At 38.6% G+C, this 16,154-nt stretch overlaps 1 protein-coding gene across 1 annotated transcript; it reads right to left on the bottom strand.

The window, feature by feature from the left end:
• Positions 1 to 1,317: 1,317 nt before the first annotated feature.
• Positions 1,318 to 3,237, bottom strand: LOC130076031 (uncharacterized). The gene has a single exon (XM_056240919.1). The coding sequence runs from the start codon at positions 3,235 to 3,237 to the stop codon at positions 1,318 to 1,320; it is 1,920 nt and encodes a 639-aa protein (XP_056096894.1).
• Between the last annotated feature and the right edge of the window lie 12,917 nt (positions 3,238 to 16,154).

The following is a 16,154-nucleotide window of genomic DNA, read 5'->3' as shown; positions in this document are numbered from 1 at the left end:
TAATTTGGAATATGCAGCCCCTTGTGTTTGGTTATGTCTGAAAGCTTCAATTGTGTTTGGTCCATTCTCAATGTTGCTACATATCCCCCCTTCGGTCGATGATGGGTTGAGGAGAAGACATCATTGAACGCTGGAGAAACGGGTAGAGGAAGCAAACACACACAGCAAACAACAAGACAACACCTCCAGGACTGGTCACTTTACTGGTGCAGGGCATTAGATTACCTAGGCCTAAACAGGTTCACTCTCCCAATATAGTCAATCACGTTGAATAAAGTTTAGTTCAATTTTAGGACCGTTATTCTATTTTGTTTTGGTACGGTGATTGATCAACTTTGTGACTAAATTTGATTTGTTTGTTTTATTCTCTTCTAAATTGTTCTTGGTTTAGACCAATTTACCTTTCAATTTGTGATACGAATGATGTAGGGAGTTCTCTGGCTCACATTCGTTTTAAGGTGACTTACAAATATAGGAGTGGTGTGTCAATCCTATTATTGTGACCTTGACCCTTGTGGGGTGGACAGGCATTTTACCTAATAAAAGAAGGAAAGGAAGGAAGGAAGAAGTAAAACAAAACAAAGCAGTTGAATGTTCCTGATATGATTTATAACTACGGTTGCGCAGCTAAGGTGTCAGGTATCATGATGTAGTGAGAGGTGTTCTCAGGTGTACTTGTTGGATGGGTAGTTACCATGTTTCCTATGGTAAGTGTAGCTAAGTTGTTAAGCTAGTTTCTGAAGTTAGTTTCTACCTGTTGGGGAAAACATATTTGTTGAATGTTTTGCACGGTAGAGGTGGTTAACTTCTGTATGTAAGTGAGTATGTTAGGGGTGTCGTGTAGTGCATGTATGTATGTATGTATGGTCAGATCTGTCTCAGTCTGTTTTGCTCCCCCCTTTTGCTTGATGGCTTAGCTTTGATGAGCTTGCTGCATCTTTGCCTTGGAAAAGGGCTCTTCTGTGAGCTGCTGGGGGTCAATCCAGTAAGGCAGGAAGTTCTCTGGCAGACATTGGGAGGTAGTTTGGCACGGATGTGTGAAGATGTAGTGCGAAACTTGGTCTCCGTTGTTGCATTCCTCCGATGATGCCTTCTGGTTGTGACAGACTTTCTGACCTTCTGTGCATACTGTTGTTGCTGTAGCACACACGTGGTTCTTGAGTTTGGAGCTCGTTTGGGGGTTTCTTTATGAGTGACGGGTAGCCAGGATGGTGTTTTCTGGTACCTCTGGATGTTTGTCAGTGGTTGACTGTGAGAGGCCACTTTGTTCTGTGTTGTTGTAGAACAAGTGGTCTTCATGTTCATTATGAAGGTGTATCAGATGAAACGGTGGTCTTCCGTTCCATCGCCATCCTGTTCGTCATCCATGTTTACCTCATTTCCGATGAACACTTTCAGTTGCCTCATTAGTTGCTCCATGTCTTCTGAGGGTAAACTGTCTGGTTCTTGGGCATACTCAGTGCTGTGTTTAACTGAGTGGTGCCAAGGTGGGTTTCGTTGTTGAGTACCCACATGGAGTGCTTTTGGATGCCTTGGTTGATGGCCTTTGGATGTCCAGTTAGGTTTCCAGTGGTTTCCTTCTTGTGGGTTACTTGAGAAGCGTGGCTGGTCCCATGGCATTTCCATGCGGTTAGTGTGGTAGGTGTCATCGGCATGGGAGTCACGTTCTCTGTGCTCCTTACGAAGGACTGTGGTATTGTCATGCCACTGGGTGTCTTCCAGTGCAAGGCTTGTGTCTTGGCTGATGGAGTTTGACACTGTGGATGTTTTCAAACCTTTCTTTGAGTTCATCTTTTGTTTGATGTAGGCCTTGTGTGTCAGGTCACGTAGCTGTTGAATTGTCATTGTGCCTGGGCAGGCCATGATGCCAAGATGATGACTCAATCCAGGGTGCAGGTTTCTCAGGAAGAGGGTTTTGAAGTTCACATCCTCTTCAAGTTCAGGTTTGTTATGTGCACCTAAGTAGGCTTGTCGAAAGCGGTAGTAGTAGGCTTGGGGAGTCTCTTGTCGACCTTGTTTGGTTTCCATAGCGATTAACACACCGTGTTCCGACTCTGGGCCTGTGAATTCTTTAATCAGTGTCTCACATAGCAGCTGGTAGTTTGACTTGACATGAGCAGGTTGTCTGTCTAGGAAGCTTCGTACCTCTGGACTGGATGTGGATCTTAGGAGGTAGAATCTGTCTCTGTCAGTCATATGTGGTCTCACCTCTAGGTGGAAGTTGATATCTCTGATGTAGGTCTGGATGTCGGGACCCTCTGTGGAGTTCGGGTTGAACTGAGTGATATTCTTCACCAGCTGGTTGAGATCTTTAAAGGTCATCCCCTGTGCAGCTTTGGAGTCTGCCTGGATGAGCTCTCTTCGTTTGTTAGCAGGGAAGAGTTCTGTGGTGAAGGCCGGTGACGTTTTGGGTTGTGGCCATTCACTTCTTCCGTTGTATGGCAGTTCTTGGATGGAGGACTCTGTTCTGCTCAGCAGGGGTGATGCTGAGGGAGGTCTCTCCCTTCTTGGCTCTGGTTTCTGTTGGAAAATGTGCTGGAGTTCATCTCTGACCGCGTAGAGCTCGTCGTTGGCGTCATCTCGCTGTTGGGTCAGATGGTCCATTTCAGCGCTGCACCTTTCCAGGTGGTCTTTCAGAGCATCAATTTCAGAGTTCTTATCTTTAATGTCAGCTTTGGCTTTCTCTAGCTGATGTTCAGCAGACTGGAGTTGGTTTACCAGGTGCTTTTGGACAGTCTTTAATTCTAGTTTGTCACGTTCAGTGACTGCAAGGGCTTCTTGGAGCTTGTCAACTTGTTTCTTTGTTTCTTGCTCCGCTTCGTCAGGCACTTTGAGTTTGTCTTGAGCTTTCGCTTTGAGCTGGTCTGTGCAGTGTTGAGTGTGCATCAGCTCTCTCAGGAACTCAGTGGTCTGACACTTGAAGTTGTCCTGGACTTTCACTTCCAGCTTGTCTATGCGGCTCTGGGCACGTGTCAGCTCCTCTTGGAGGTGGGTGATGTGCTTGTCGCTTAGTTTCAGCTGGGCTGTGAAGGCATTGCTTAAGGAACAGGTTATTTTGGTTAGTTCCACGTGGTTGTGGTTGTGGCTTGAATCATGTGTCAGGAATCTTCTCAGAATTATGATTATTATTAAAAATAATAACAGTTCAATTGTCTTTGGTGTGAGGCAGTCTGTAATGCCTCTGAGCCAGGCGTCCACGTCATCCCTTTGGGCACTGTGGTTCGTCGTCCACGACATGTTGGCACGCTGGGTGAAGAGACTGACACAGACCTGTGTGGAATGTAAGCCTATATGTGGTTGAACAGCTAAGTGTCGTTTCAGTGACGATACACTAATAGTGAAATGTTGTAATGTCTACGTGTTGGTCTCAGTGTAGACAGGTAGGCTAGTGATGGGGAAACTTCGTCACTCAACTGAGTGAGGGAAAGAGAGAGAAAAAGGTTAAAACAAATCTCAATTTGTAAAGGTTTTTTTTTTTTCAATGGGAGAAATATTTTTATAAATATTTTCTATCAATGAAAAGCTGGTTTCAGCTCGTGATGTGAGGACTACGTCACTCAACTGAGTAAGGGAAAAAGAGAGAAAGAGGTTAAAAACCAATTTAAAAAAAGAAAAACAAGAAAGAAAATTCTCAACTAGGAGAGATATTATTTTTCTCGTAAATGCTTCCTATTAAAGAGAATCTGTTTCCAGAAAGTTAAACAATATTATTGTTTACGTTTACAACGAAAAATAATACAAAAATAATGCTGATACCTCTTTTCTGAGCTTGACAGGATTGACACAACACACCGTCAGTTGGGCCGCTTACAGCAGGGATGCTTTGAAGGCGACGGTTGCTCAACACTTGTCTCTGTTAATTGATCTTGGATGAGATGTCAAATTGTAAATTGCGTACACAGATGCAGGGAGAGTACGGAGAACAGAGAGGGTTTGATTAAAAATCAAATACCTAATGATTTCTTTGGAAAGATTGTCTTTCTCTTTCTTTTGAATCAATTGATGGTTCTCTCAGGTGTATTCCCTACAAGTGCGAAGAATGGGATGGAATAAAACAGGACAGCACAGGAAAGATGTGAGAAGGGAAGGAGGGAAGGAGATTGGATCCACAAATGGCTGGAGCCTTTGTCGAACTACGAGTATGGAATTGACAGTTGCCAAACAACTAAACATTCACAAATAAACTTTTGAAAGAGAGGGTTATCTCTGATTTATTTGAAACTCGTAGTGAGATACCAATGTCTCCTATTGAGGCTCAGGTGTGTCACTTCCAAGCAAAAAGGAAGAGGTAATGAAGATGAAAGAAAGTAATAATGATAGTGGACAAAATAAGAAAGGGAAATTAAATAAAGGGGTAAATGAATAAGTAAAATAGAATGGTTAAGTTTATAACCACAACTGAAATAAATGAGAAAAGGAGGATACTACGCAATAACAATAAGAAGCAAGTATGAGTCTAACAATATTTTGTAATAGGGAAAATGTTGGTGGAATAAGTTCTTAACTTTCAAAGTTTAAGACTTATTCGCCTGTGATTAGATCTAAAAGAGAAATTTAGAAATTATGAAATTAGATTTATTAAAAATAAATCGAGAAATCATTAGAAATTACCTGTTAAGAAAAATAGGATTTAAATTTTAATTTAATAATTCCGTTAAAAAAAATCAAATTCGAACTTGACAATTAATAATCATAAACCAGCATTTTCTTTTTCAAGTAAAATGCAGGTAAAGGAATTAACAATTGCAAACGACTTCCTTTTCACGGAAAATATGGGTTAAGTAAGATATGGGAAAGGTAAATAAGACAGAAGAGAAGACCAACAGGTGTAAAGTTGTTAAATCACTTTAACGTTGTTCAAACAGACACTGTATTTAACCATTGATGTTAATACTACTGATGTAAATAATGTTTAAGGCTTTAGCAGGCTTCACTGTAACAACTGCTTTGGTTATCTTAGCAAGGGGTTAGCTGGCTTAGCTAGCCACCAAAGGGTTTGTTTACACTCTAGTGACTCAAGCCTGAGAGGTCAGAGTTCCCCGGAAGCGTTGGTAAAGACTTCCGTGTCACGATCGTAACTATAGCGACCAAACAAACTCTAGTGGGCAACCATGTGAATTGCAACAGTTTGTTACATGAAATGATCGGCGCATTTCAACAATGTTTATAGAATATGCATGTACAGTAACAGTCGATCATATTACGGGAAATGTCGGCGCATTTCAAACTGTACAAAAATACACCACTCGTAGCTTTAGCTGGTTTTACGATGTGGGGCTTCACTCAATTTATTAGGAGTGATATTAACTTTAAGCAAGCGACAGCTTTGCGTTATAATAGATGGAACGATGGCGACGGCGGATCGTTTCTGTGCAAGTTTATCTGAGCACACGAACAACAGGGTTCTTCACTGTTGGTTAGTTTCAACGTCAAGCTTTACTTGAACACAATAAAAATAACTCTTATTCAACTACACTCGGACACACGCAGTGTTTACACGAGAATTCATTGAACAGACACCAACATACAAGCAAACATAGACAAACAGCTGTTTATTACTAGGATTGCAATGGAACACGCATTGACAATCCGATAAATATAACTGCTTCTATGTTTATCACGGGTCGCAGTGGAACACGCACTGTAAATCGGATAAAAATATATATAACGTTAGATGAGGAACACGCTCATCGCTCTGAGGATAATATTCGTTCTTATATAGTTATTTTAATTACTGCAGTATAATTTTGTTAAGCTCTCTGGCTGATACACACACATGTATAGCTTTGACAGACGCTGGAACACGCAGACGTCAGTAAGCTATAGCCTAATCAAGGTATTTCAGAAATTGAGGAACACGCTCAATTCTCACCTTATTGTTGTGTGATATTTTATATCTTGGGTTATTTTACTGCAGTTGAAAAAATAACATATATGGAGGCAGACAGATTAACAGCTCTTTCTGGGGTGCGTCTCTCAAGCAGCAGATTCATTCAAACAGGGCGCGCGCTGCGCGCTCTCCATCCGTCACACACAGACTTTCGCAGGTTCGGATCTCTCATCCGCACAATATGAAAAGATAACTTACTTGGTATATGCTTACAATTTAGGTTAAACTGCCCGCATTCTCCACCATAAATAATGTAGCGATTATACGCACGTATAAATATAATTAATTATTATTCATAACGGATTATGATCAATAATTAATAATTGAATTATTTTCAGAATTTACTGTAGCAAAATCAATAGTATGATCAGTTCATCAGTTCATCCAATGAACGGAAAGCATAAACAATTATTAATTCTAGGAAATATAATATCTTCTTGGCCAAGAAAGACTAATTCCCAGCTAACAGCTTAATTAAGAAATAAATCAAGGGTCAAAGCATAGGTAACTTAGATCGAAGTTCAAGACAATAAATCGGTAAGCATATCACAAGTAATGCTTCTCTTTTCAAAAACAAACAATACTTTATTGATTATAAGCCTATGGCTAACACACAAAACAAATATCTAACACAAACACACGCACACGCATTCATACAAGTTGAAGAAAGACAGAGAGTGAGGAAGAATGAGTTTTAGGAGTTAGATGGTGAGATCCCAAGTTTCTATATGCACTTAAAAGACATGACCTGAACGAACCATCAATAATTAATTTCACCCTTTTATCGTTTCTTAGGCGGGTAATTCAATTTGATATTAAAATGCACCTGCAGTTTCAAGTCTGGAGGTACTTGCTTGTCCTTGCTTTGCTTTTGAGGATTCCCTTTTGTCGGTGTGAAGGCGTTCCCCGGTCCGTTGCTTGGCTGATCTTCTCGTGTGCCTGGATAGACTTTGGACAGCCAGTCACGTGGTGTGTTGGCGCGGATGAATGAAAGTCTTTGAAGTTGAAAGCTGGTTTTGCAGTTGAAACGTTAAAACGAAACTTTGCAGCAACACTTAACTTAGAACCGAGACTTTTAACGGAAAAGAAAGAAACTAAGAAAAGAAAGAAAAGTGAGACGAGATGGCTTCAATTAAATCTGTTTTAACCCATATCTTGATTTGGGTCATTTGTCTCTGCGTCTACATGGTTACTATAACCATCGTCGGGCATCACAAGAGAGAGTCACCAGAGCAAGAGCGCATCACAAGAGCGAGGATCACAAGAGCCAGTTTCTGTGTTCGGGTCTAAGGTTTTAAAGTCCAATGTTTTGTCCCGCCTCCTGGAGGAATTTGGAATTCGGACAATAAGACACTATTATGGTTATTTGAGAAGGGGGTCTTTTCTATCCCCCCCCCCCCTTCTCTCATCGCGAATCATGTGCTCTCTGTGGTCTGCTTACTCATCAGCTTGAACATAGGATTCAGTTTAGACATAATTTCCATTTTAAGAACATAAACATTTTTACACAGATTTCAATCAAGCCATCTTTTGAATTAAACACATACGAGCATAATGATAGGAAACACGACACTTTCATTCCAGTATCTCTAATATTTAAAACAATTACATGACTTAGATGTGATCTAAGCAGAATAGACACATACAGGGGTTGTAAACACAATATATAATTGTTATGTTACACGATTTTGATTCTGGGTCAGTCAAGAATTGTTCTGGGATGAGTTTTATTGGTATTGGAGAATTGGAGGAAAGTCCTTATGTGTGTGTGTGTGTGTGGGTATCCTTATGGTCAGCATTTGTGCATCCGTGGTGTGTACCACGTGAGGGTTTAGTTTCGCAAATGGCTGTCTTCAAGACAAAGGGTATTTTGTATGCAAGTCCACTTTTTCAGCCTTAAGGATATAATTGATGAGGGGAAAACTAGCTCGGGACGCTGAATGGTTCAGTCTGTTTAGTCGCAGGGGTCAGGTGACGTCTTGTTAGGGCCTCTTGCTTCACCATTTCTGAACAGATCTGTTCTTGCCAAATTATAAAACATTGACAACATTCTCCCTTTAGTTAAGCAACAAAAGGTCTTCTTGGCTCATAGCCTCAGGGATAATTTGGAATATGCAGCCCCTTGTGTTTGGTTATGTCTGAAAGCTTCAATTGTGTTTGGTCCATTCTCAATGTTGCTACATAGGCCAACAGAAGACACTTGCTAGAGTTTCCAACAGGTTTTATTGGCCAAGGCATTATATGGATGTGATGGAGTTTTGCAAGTCGTGTCCCAAATATCAGCTGACTGCACCAGTCAAGAAGGGAGACAGGGCCCCCTTGGTTAGCCTTCCTGTTATCGATGTACCATTTAATCAAATAGCAATGGATGTGGTAGGCCCTTTGGAGAGGAGTAGGACAGGAAACCGCTACATTTTAGTTATTTGTGATTATGCAACGCGGTACCCAGAGGCTTTTTCCCTCAAAAAGGTTAAGACAAGGCAAATTGTCAATGCACTGACACCGCTTTTCTCACAGGTAGGCATTCCAAGAGAGATATTAAAAGATCAGGGCACAAATTTTGCCTCTAAGCAGATCAAGAAAGTCTACACCATGTTAGGCATACACCCGTTAATGACCACCCCCAGACAGATGGCATGGTGGAAAGTTTCAATCACATCTTAAAGTCCATGCTACGCAAGTTCGTCTCGCAGACGGGCTCTGACTGGGACCAGTGGCTGCTTATACTTATTGTTTGCCTATAGAGAGGTCCCCCAGGCTTCCACAGGCTACTAACCATTCAAACTGCTCTATGGCCGCCAAGTCCGGGGGCCATTGGATGTCCTGAAAGAGGCGTGGAAGGGGGATGAACCACGAGAGCAAACCAGCATAGTATCCTATGTTCTGAAAATGAGGAAGAAGATGGACGCTATGTCAGAACTAGTCCATGACAACATGACTAGAGCCCAACAGCAACAGAAAATATGGTATGACAAGTCTTCAAGGAAAAGGACACTCGTTCCAGGTCAGAAGTTGTTGCTTCTCCTGCCAACTTCAGACAATGACCTGCTTGCAAAGTGGCAAGGGCCTTATGAGGTCCTAAGAAAGATGGGAGAAACCAATTATGAGATGAGCCTGCCAGATCATCGCAAAAAGACTCAGGTGTTTCATGTTAACTTGCTCAGCCCATGGCTGGACAGTCAGTGTTCTCTTGCAGAGCAGTTAAAATAAATTAAAGCTAAACATCTAAACTAATAAAATTGACAAAATCATATAACAAAATGACTAAAATGTAAACTAAAATTAAAAACTGTCAGTGTGAATGAAAACTGACAATATAAAAATAAAAGCTAATTCAAACTATATGATTAAATACTATAGTATATTAATAATACTAAAATAACACTGATTCTCAACAAGTTCTCAGTATCATTTCTCTTTCACTTCCCTTTCTTCCCTTTTCCACATTTTCATTCTGTACTGCTCAGATAATATTCCACATATTTGGTGGATTTTTTCCCTAAAACTAATTTCACATGCATCGTGAAAATTGGTAACTATTTCATGCATTTATTTCTCACTGTTTCAAGTCTAACCATAAAGACAGAACTTCCTAATCTTACAAACTATATGCAACCCATACTTTTTATTTAATGTTTCACTTTGCATTCTCACATATTTTGCCATTCTAAATGCACTTATTTCTATCTGTGGTTCAAGTGGCAGAGGGTGGTAATAGATAAGAATGTGTGCAGTATTATGCCATCATGCTATTTCTTCGGTCATTTCTGCATTCCTAAGAGCCACTGGAGTAAAACCACCGTACATGATGCAAAACGAAACCCTGAAGTAACATTACATAAATCTACAGACTAGAGTGAGCTATATATTTAGGCATACATTTAAAATTTGCATTTAATTGACAGCAGAAGGAAATCCCTGGCAGAATTTTTTTTTGACGTGTTACAATTAGGGGCTGTGTGCCATTTTCAAAATGACAGCATGGCAGAAGGCCAATGATATGTGCCAACAGCTTAATGCTGAGCACTATACTGCTAAACCAAAAATGATCTGAAATTAGCAGTGTGATATTCATGTACTTATATATTCAGATGTAGCTTATAAGAGAATATAATAGAGAGATGGTCTTTAGGATGGATGCTGTTTTATTTTTAATTGATAGATACATCAACTAGCTGTAACTGTTTGGATAGTATGAATAATGTATGAAAAAATAAATTCATTGCTGTGAAATGATAAAAGTACTTTTTGCACTTATGACATCATATAAACCATTAAATGAGTGGGCTTAGCCTTGAATTTGTTTAATTTAAGATTTGGCTGCAGTTTTAGAAAATTAGTTTATAACATTTTTGCAGTAGGTTCGTTTGATCCACAAAAGGTTTCTGGAACGTCAAGATGTGGGAGCAGAAAAGAGAATGAGAAAGAAGTACTGACAAAAGGCTTTGAAGCGAGATAGGACCCTATCCTATGTTTCATAAATAACGTGAAATCTGCATATATGCGTCTCTGAGAGACTGAGAGAGATGCTGTAGGTGGGAAAAGATGAGTGAGAGGCAGTCGACCCACCAGAGGACCTCCGCCTCACAGGAGCTCAACCTGAGACGAATGTCAGGAGCGATAGTCAGGAGGGATGTCAGGTGGAAAAGTTATGTGACGAGTCTGTGGAGTGATAGAGTTTCTAGGGACACACACACACAAACATACACACACACTGGTAGTCCCATCATTATGAGGACATTCCATAAGCATAATGATTTTTACTGTACAAACTGTAATTTATATCCCCTTACTCTAACTCTACCCATTACAGAAAACTTTCTGAATTTTTACATTTTCAAAAAGCTGTTTTCCCATGGGGACCAAAAAAATTTAATACCAGTCATTTTTGAACTTGTGGTGAGATTTGGTCCTCGTAACAATAATGTTTACCACACTGTAAAAAAATGTTTACATATTACAACATTTTTTCTTTTGTCAAATCTACTTAAATAATTCAGAAACATAATATTTTTAAGTTTCTATTGATTAAATGATTTGATTTGAGATGATGATTTGTTATGCACTATGGATGTAACTGTATACTAACATTCCACACAATCTAGGTTTATGTGCATTGGAACATTATTTAAAATCTAGATGTTGAAAGTTTTTTTAAAATCTAGAAAGTTTTTGTGGGATCTAGCATATACAGTGCTGACCATGAACTATTTCAAATTTGAGAATTTATCATCAGGTTAAAGGTACGGCTATGGGATCTCCATTTTCCCCTAATTATGCTAACTTATTTATGGGCAAGTTTGAAGCAGGCTTTGTTTATTCTCCAAGTAATATTTTCCACCACTGTTTGAAATGTTGGTTTCGGTATATTGATGATGTGTTTTTCATTTTTATTGGAGCAGTTGAAAAATTTTAAAATTCCAAACTTGACTCCATACGATTTTCCTTGGAATACAGTATGTCTTCTATATCCTTTCTTGACGTTAAGATTTTTAGATCTACTGGACAGGCGCTACAGACGACAGTATTTCGTAAATCCACAGATAAGAATAATTTTCTACATTCTAAAAGTAACCATCCTCCATCTATGAAAAAAAGCCTCCCGTATAGTCAGTTTTTGCGTATAAGGAGGATTTGTAGTACTTATGAAGAATTCGAAAACCAGGTGAAAATAGTATATGACCGTTTCCTTTCTAAAGGTTACGATAATATAAATCTCGACTCAAGTTTGGATAGGGTACGTGGCATTGAACGAGAATCACTTTTTCAGAAAAAAAACAACTATTTCAGATAATCGAGTTGTCTTATCTACGACATTTTCTCACCTTTCGGGTGAGATTAAATCAATAGTGAATAAACATTGGCATGTTTTATCTAGTGATACACAGATCGGCCCGTCTTTCCAAAACCCTCAACTTTTTGCCTATAAGAGGTCACATAATTTGAGAGATGTGATGGTTAGAGCTGATTCTTACACAATTTTTTTACAGCCCTTAATCAGGGCAATTTCCCTTATTTCTTATTCCTTATTTCCCTTATAAATAATCCGATGATTATAGGTAATTCTTTTCCACATCCACGGACTGGCAAGATATTCTCTGTGAGAGGGAGAATTACTTGCCGTACGTCCTTTGTTGTGTACTTACTTAAATGCCCATGTGGGCTTTGTTATGTTGGTTTAACAAAAAGAGAGTTAAGAATAAGATTACACGAACACAAAAGTAACATACGTAATCACGACATTAAGTCACCTGTGGCTAGACATTTTAATGAATTTGGGCATGAAATTTGTACTTTGAAATTTCAAGGCATCGAGTTAAATCTCTTCAACGGGGTGGAGATAGGGAGTGTTATCTCCTTCAACGAGAGGCTTTTTGGATTTATACGCTTCAAACAGTATACCCCAATGGTTTAAATGAAGAATTAGCTTTAAATTGTTTCTTGTGAAACAATTTAATCTGAAATTAATCAACTTAATTCTTATGTTTAAATTTGTGTTCATTTTGTCTTATTTTATTATTATTTTATTATTTTCGTACTCTTATCTTTTTATTTTTATTTATTGGTAATTGTTTATAAGGGTTACATGTGAGCATTATCTATGGCCTGTTTTGTTGTGTTATTCCTTGTCTGTTTCTACAATGTTGGTAACCTGATGCACCTGACGGTGCAGATGATTTGATGATGTTAATGGGGTTCACCTGGGATGTTTAAAAGCAATCCCTTTGGTGTTTCACACCACACACTAATGACGGCTTAGGCTGAAACGCGTCTGTGTGGACATGGTATTAATAAATATATGAGATATAACTTGAGAGTGCTGTTTTTCATCTTTATTAAACCAATCTCCCTCATTGTATTAACCAATTTTTCTAATTTCAATAAACTTACATTTTTAAGTTTACCAGGATACTTACTTTTTTAAGTTAAACCAACAATAAACCAACAGTGCAGGTACACACACACACACACACACACACTGTTTTACAATAGTTAATAATATATAATAATTTCTTACTAATAATAAATAAAGTAACATGGTTACACTAAAAATGTATTCTATGAAATCAATGCAGACTCATTTTCTGAATGTTCATAAAAATATTATAATAATAAATATATTGTTGTTTCATTTGAAGTCACCATAATGATGAAGTTCTCTTTGGGTAAAATATGCCAATATGCACATATAAAATCATTCCGCATATACAAAATTCAATATGGGGATAATCAACAAACATAACTTCAGATATAACTTTAGAGTTTTTTATCTAAAATGTAAAACATTAAATATAAAACGCATAATTACAAAAGTTACAATGCGCTATTACAGTTAACCTGTTCATATACAAGATATTACTGTTCTGTGATGTCCCATAGTGTTAATAATAATAATAATTCATTACATTTATATAGCGCTTTTCTCGGCACTCAACGCGCTTTACATAGAAAGGGGCAATCTCCTCAACCTCCACCAATGTGCAGCATCCACCTGGATGATGCGACGGCAGCCATAGTGCGCCAGAACGCCCACCGCACACCAGCTTACTGGTGGAGAGGAGACAGAGTGATGAAGCCAATTAGTATATATATATATATGGGGATGATTAGGAGGCCATGATGGACAGAGGCCACTGGACCAAATTTGGCCAGGATGCCGGGGTTACACCCCCCCCCTAGTGTTGTCATTTAATTCTAGCAAACTGTATTAAAATAACCATTACTGTAAACATTATTGTGAAAGTGTGGAAAGAAATTGTAAATTCATAATGATTTTTTACGCATGCCAATAAAATCTGTTGACTTCATGAAGTCAATGAAATAAAGATGAAATAAAGAGTGCTTCTGCCAACTGATTTTTCAGTCCCTTCTGTCACACCATAATGTTTTAAGGCACCTCACCAAACAACATTATGACCATCTGAAAACAAGTTCAAGTTCAAATCGTACACACACACACACACACACACACACACAAAAGAAGAAAAAAAAACATTAAAAAAAATCATCGCTAAATAAATGCTGATAGGACTGCAATAATAGCCAGCTATATTACAGCTATAATAAAAGTGTAGTTCTCTGTAATTTTGACTTTAATTGATAACTGAGGTGCAAGAAGGCAATGGTTGCATTTGTATGAAATGAGAGAGTGAGTCCGCGGTGTGATAGAAACATGAAAGTAGCACCAATTTCAATTACCCAGAATAACAATGTTATATATTGTGGTTGCTTCTCAATTAGAAGGCTAAATAATTAGAACGCCCCCAAAAAAAGGTCTTACATTACATAATGAAATTGAACAAGCTCACCAACTTATCTTCTGCCCAATCTTTTTCGTGAATTTGAATGTGTGCAAAGGATTATAGGTGGTTGGAGGACACGAAGGATACACACGATACATCCTTGAAAATACACTGAATAAGGACTTGAAATCAAGGCTATACCTTTCAAGGATCATTCAAAATGAGCCTTCAACAGAGGTTCATGTCGTGATATGAAGCCTTCCTAGGTATCAGCCTTCCGATTGAGAATCAGAATTGAGTATTCTAGAGAGCCATGGAATGGCACTTTTTTTAAACAAATGGTCACTGGATTGGCTGAAAGTCTGGCAGTCCCTGAGTCTGTAAAACTTGGTCAAGTTTTACAGACTCAGGGACTGCCAGACTTTCAGCCAATCCAGTGACCATTTGTTTAAAAAAAGTGTAATTATATGGTGTAATTAATATATGCAATACTAGTAATTTATTTTTGTCAGTATTTACTGAATAAAATATAAAAGTATGGAATGTGTTCAAAATTAAAAATCTTAAATAAAAAAGATAAAAACAAATTTAAAAAAAAGTAAATTCTAAAAATTACTGGAGTGACTCTTCGTTAAGTTTTTCCAGTCAAGTCTTACCCTGCAGGCAACATAACATTAATAATTATAGTAGCATGAGAATTACAGAATAAAATAATTCAATAAAAATAATCATCTGCTGTATGATGCTGTGCAGGATCATACTTCCTTTAATGGATGGTTTGGACATCACAGGCCACAAGCCTCCACACTGGATATCATGATTGACTCTGAATGTGGGCAGTGAATACGCAATGAGGTCCGTCTGATTACACCTCTGCAAAAACCTGACTTAATTAATTAGTGCTCACTCCTCTGTGTCTTCACTCACATACACACTTGCATTTGCACACACACACACACACACACACACACACACACACACACACACACACACACACACAGGGTTCATCTGTTCCCGCCTTAATTAATTGCAATAACTCCCTCACGCTGCACCTGCATGCTTGGCTGCACAGAGCGTTGTGTCTCTGTACCTGGGACAGATTTAAAGCCATTCACTATAAGATAGCCTACACATGCTATGTCCAAAATCACATACTCTCTGAGTAGGCACTTCTTTTGAATAAGCATTTACTTTGTGACCATTTAAAAACTATCTGGAAATACTAAATTCTCCATATTGTCGTTGTCATGTGACTTACAGTACCAGCGTCATTGCATCACTTCATTGTAATTTACAATTCTGGCCTCTTGGGAAAGTAAAGTGTCCACTGGATGCGCACTTCAGAATCTCGCAGGAAGTAGGTCATCTTGGTACTTTAGTATGAATGTACTCTTTTAAACTGTTTTTCACCTCCTTTATAGCAGGGGAGACTCAATCATACATATACCGGTATGAATGAGTAGACAATGTTATATAAATCTCACTGTTGACACCTTTTTACCACTTCTGCATGTATAATGTGATCGGCCTACTTTATCATTCATAATGCATTTTCTTGTTAAGCATCTTTTGACAATGTTTTACACTTAAAGGGGTCATATAATGGTACATGCACTTTTACAAGTTGATTGTACTGAAATGTGTGTTGGCATTGCCTGTACACAACCATCATATAATTATAAAAATCCATCCAGTGTTTTTGTTTTAATCTCCTTATATGTTTTCCCCTGCCTCAAATTGAGCTGTTCGTTTTTGTGACGTCAATAAAATGGACGCCCCTCCCACAATTGTTGATTGACAGCAGCGTTTCAACAGAGACTCGCCCTGAGCGAGCTGTCATCATAGTCCGTCATTGTTGATGTGCTGGAGCACTGTTTATGAGCAGAATGGCGTCTAAGCGATTGTGGTGTTCTGTTCTTCGGTGTAATAACGAACACAGCAGTCATTTTGATGTTCCTAAATCCAAACCGCTGAAGACGCAGTGGCTGAGTTTTGTTTTCGAAGGGAATATTCCCCACGAG

Source organism: Rhinichthys klamathensis, unplaced genomic scaffold (genome assembly GCF_029890125.1).
Source record: "Rhinichthys klamathensis goyatoka isolate OS25496 unplaced genomic scaffold, OSU_Roscu_1.1 h1tg000624l_1, whole genome shotgun sequence".
Classification (NCBI taxonomy): Eukaryota; Metazoa; Chordata; class Actinopteri; order Cypriniformes; family Leuciscidae; genus Rhinichthys; species Rhinichthys klamathensis.
Note: the sequence above shows the minus strand (reverse complement) of the source record. Positions and strands in the feature narration are given on the sequence as shown.

Bases quoted from the DNA above. Each gene is read 5' to 3' on its own strand.
- LOC130076031 (XM_056240919.1), bottom strand. From the start codon at position 3,237: ATGTCGTGGACGACGAACCACAGTGCCCAAAGGGATGACGTGGACGCC.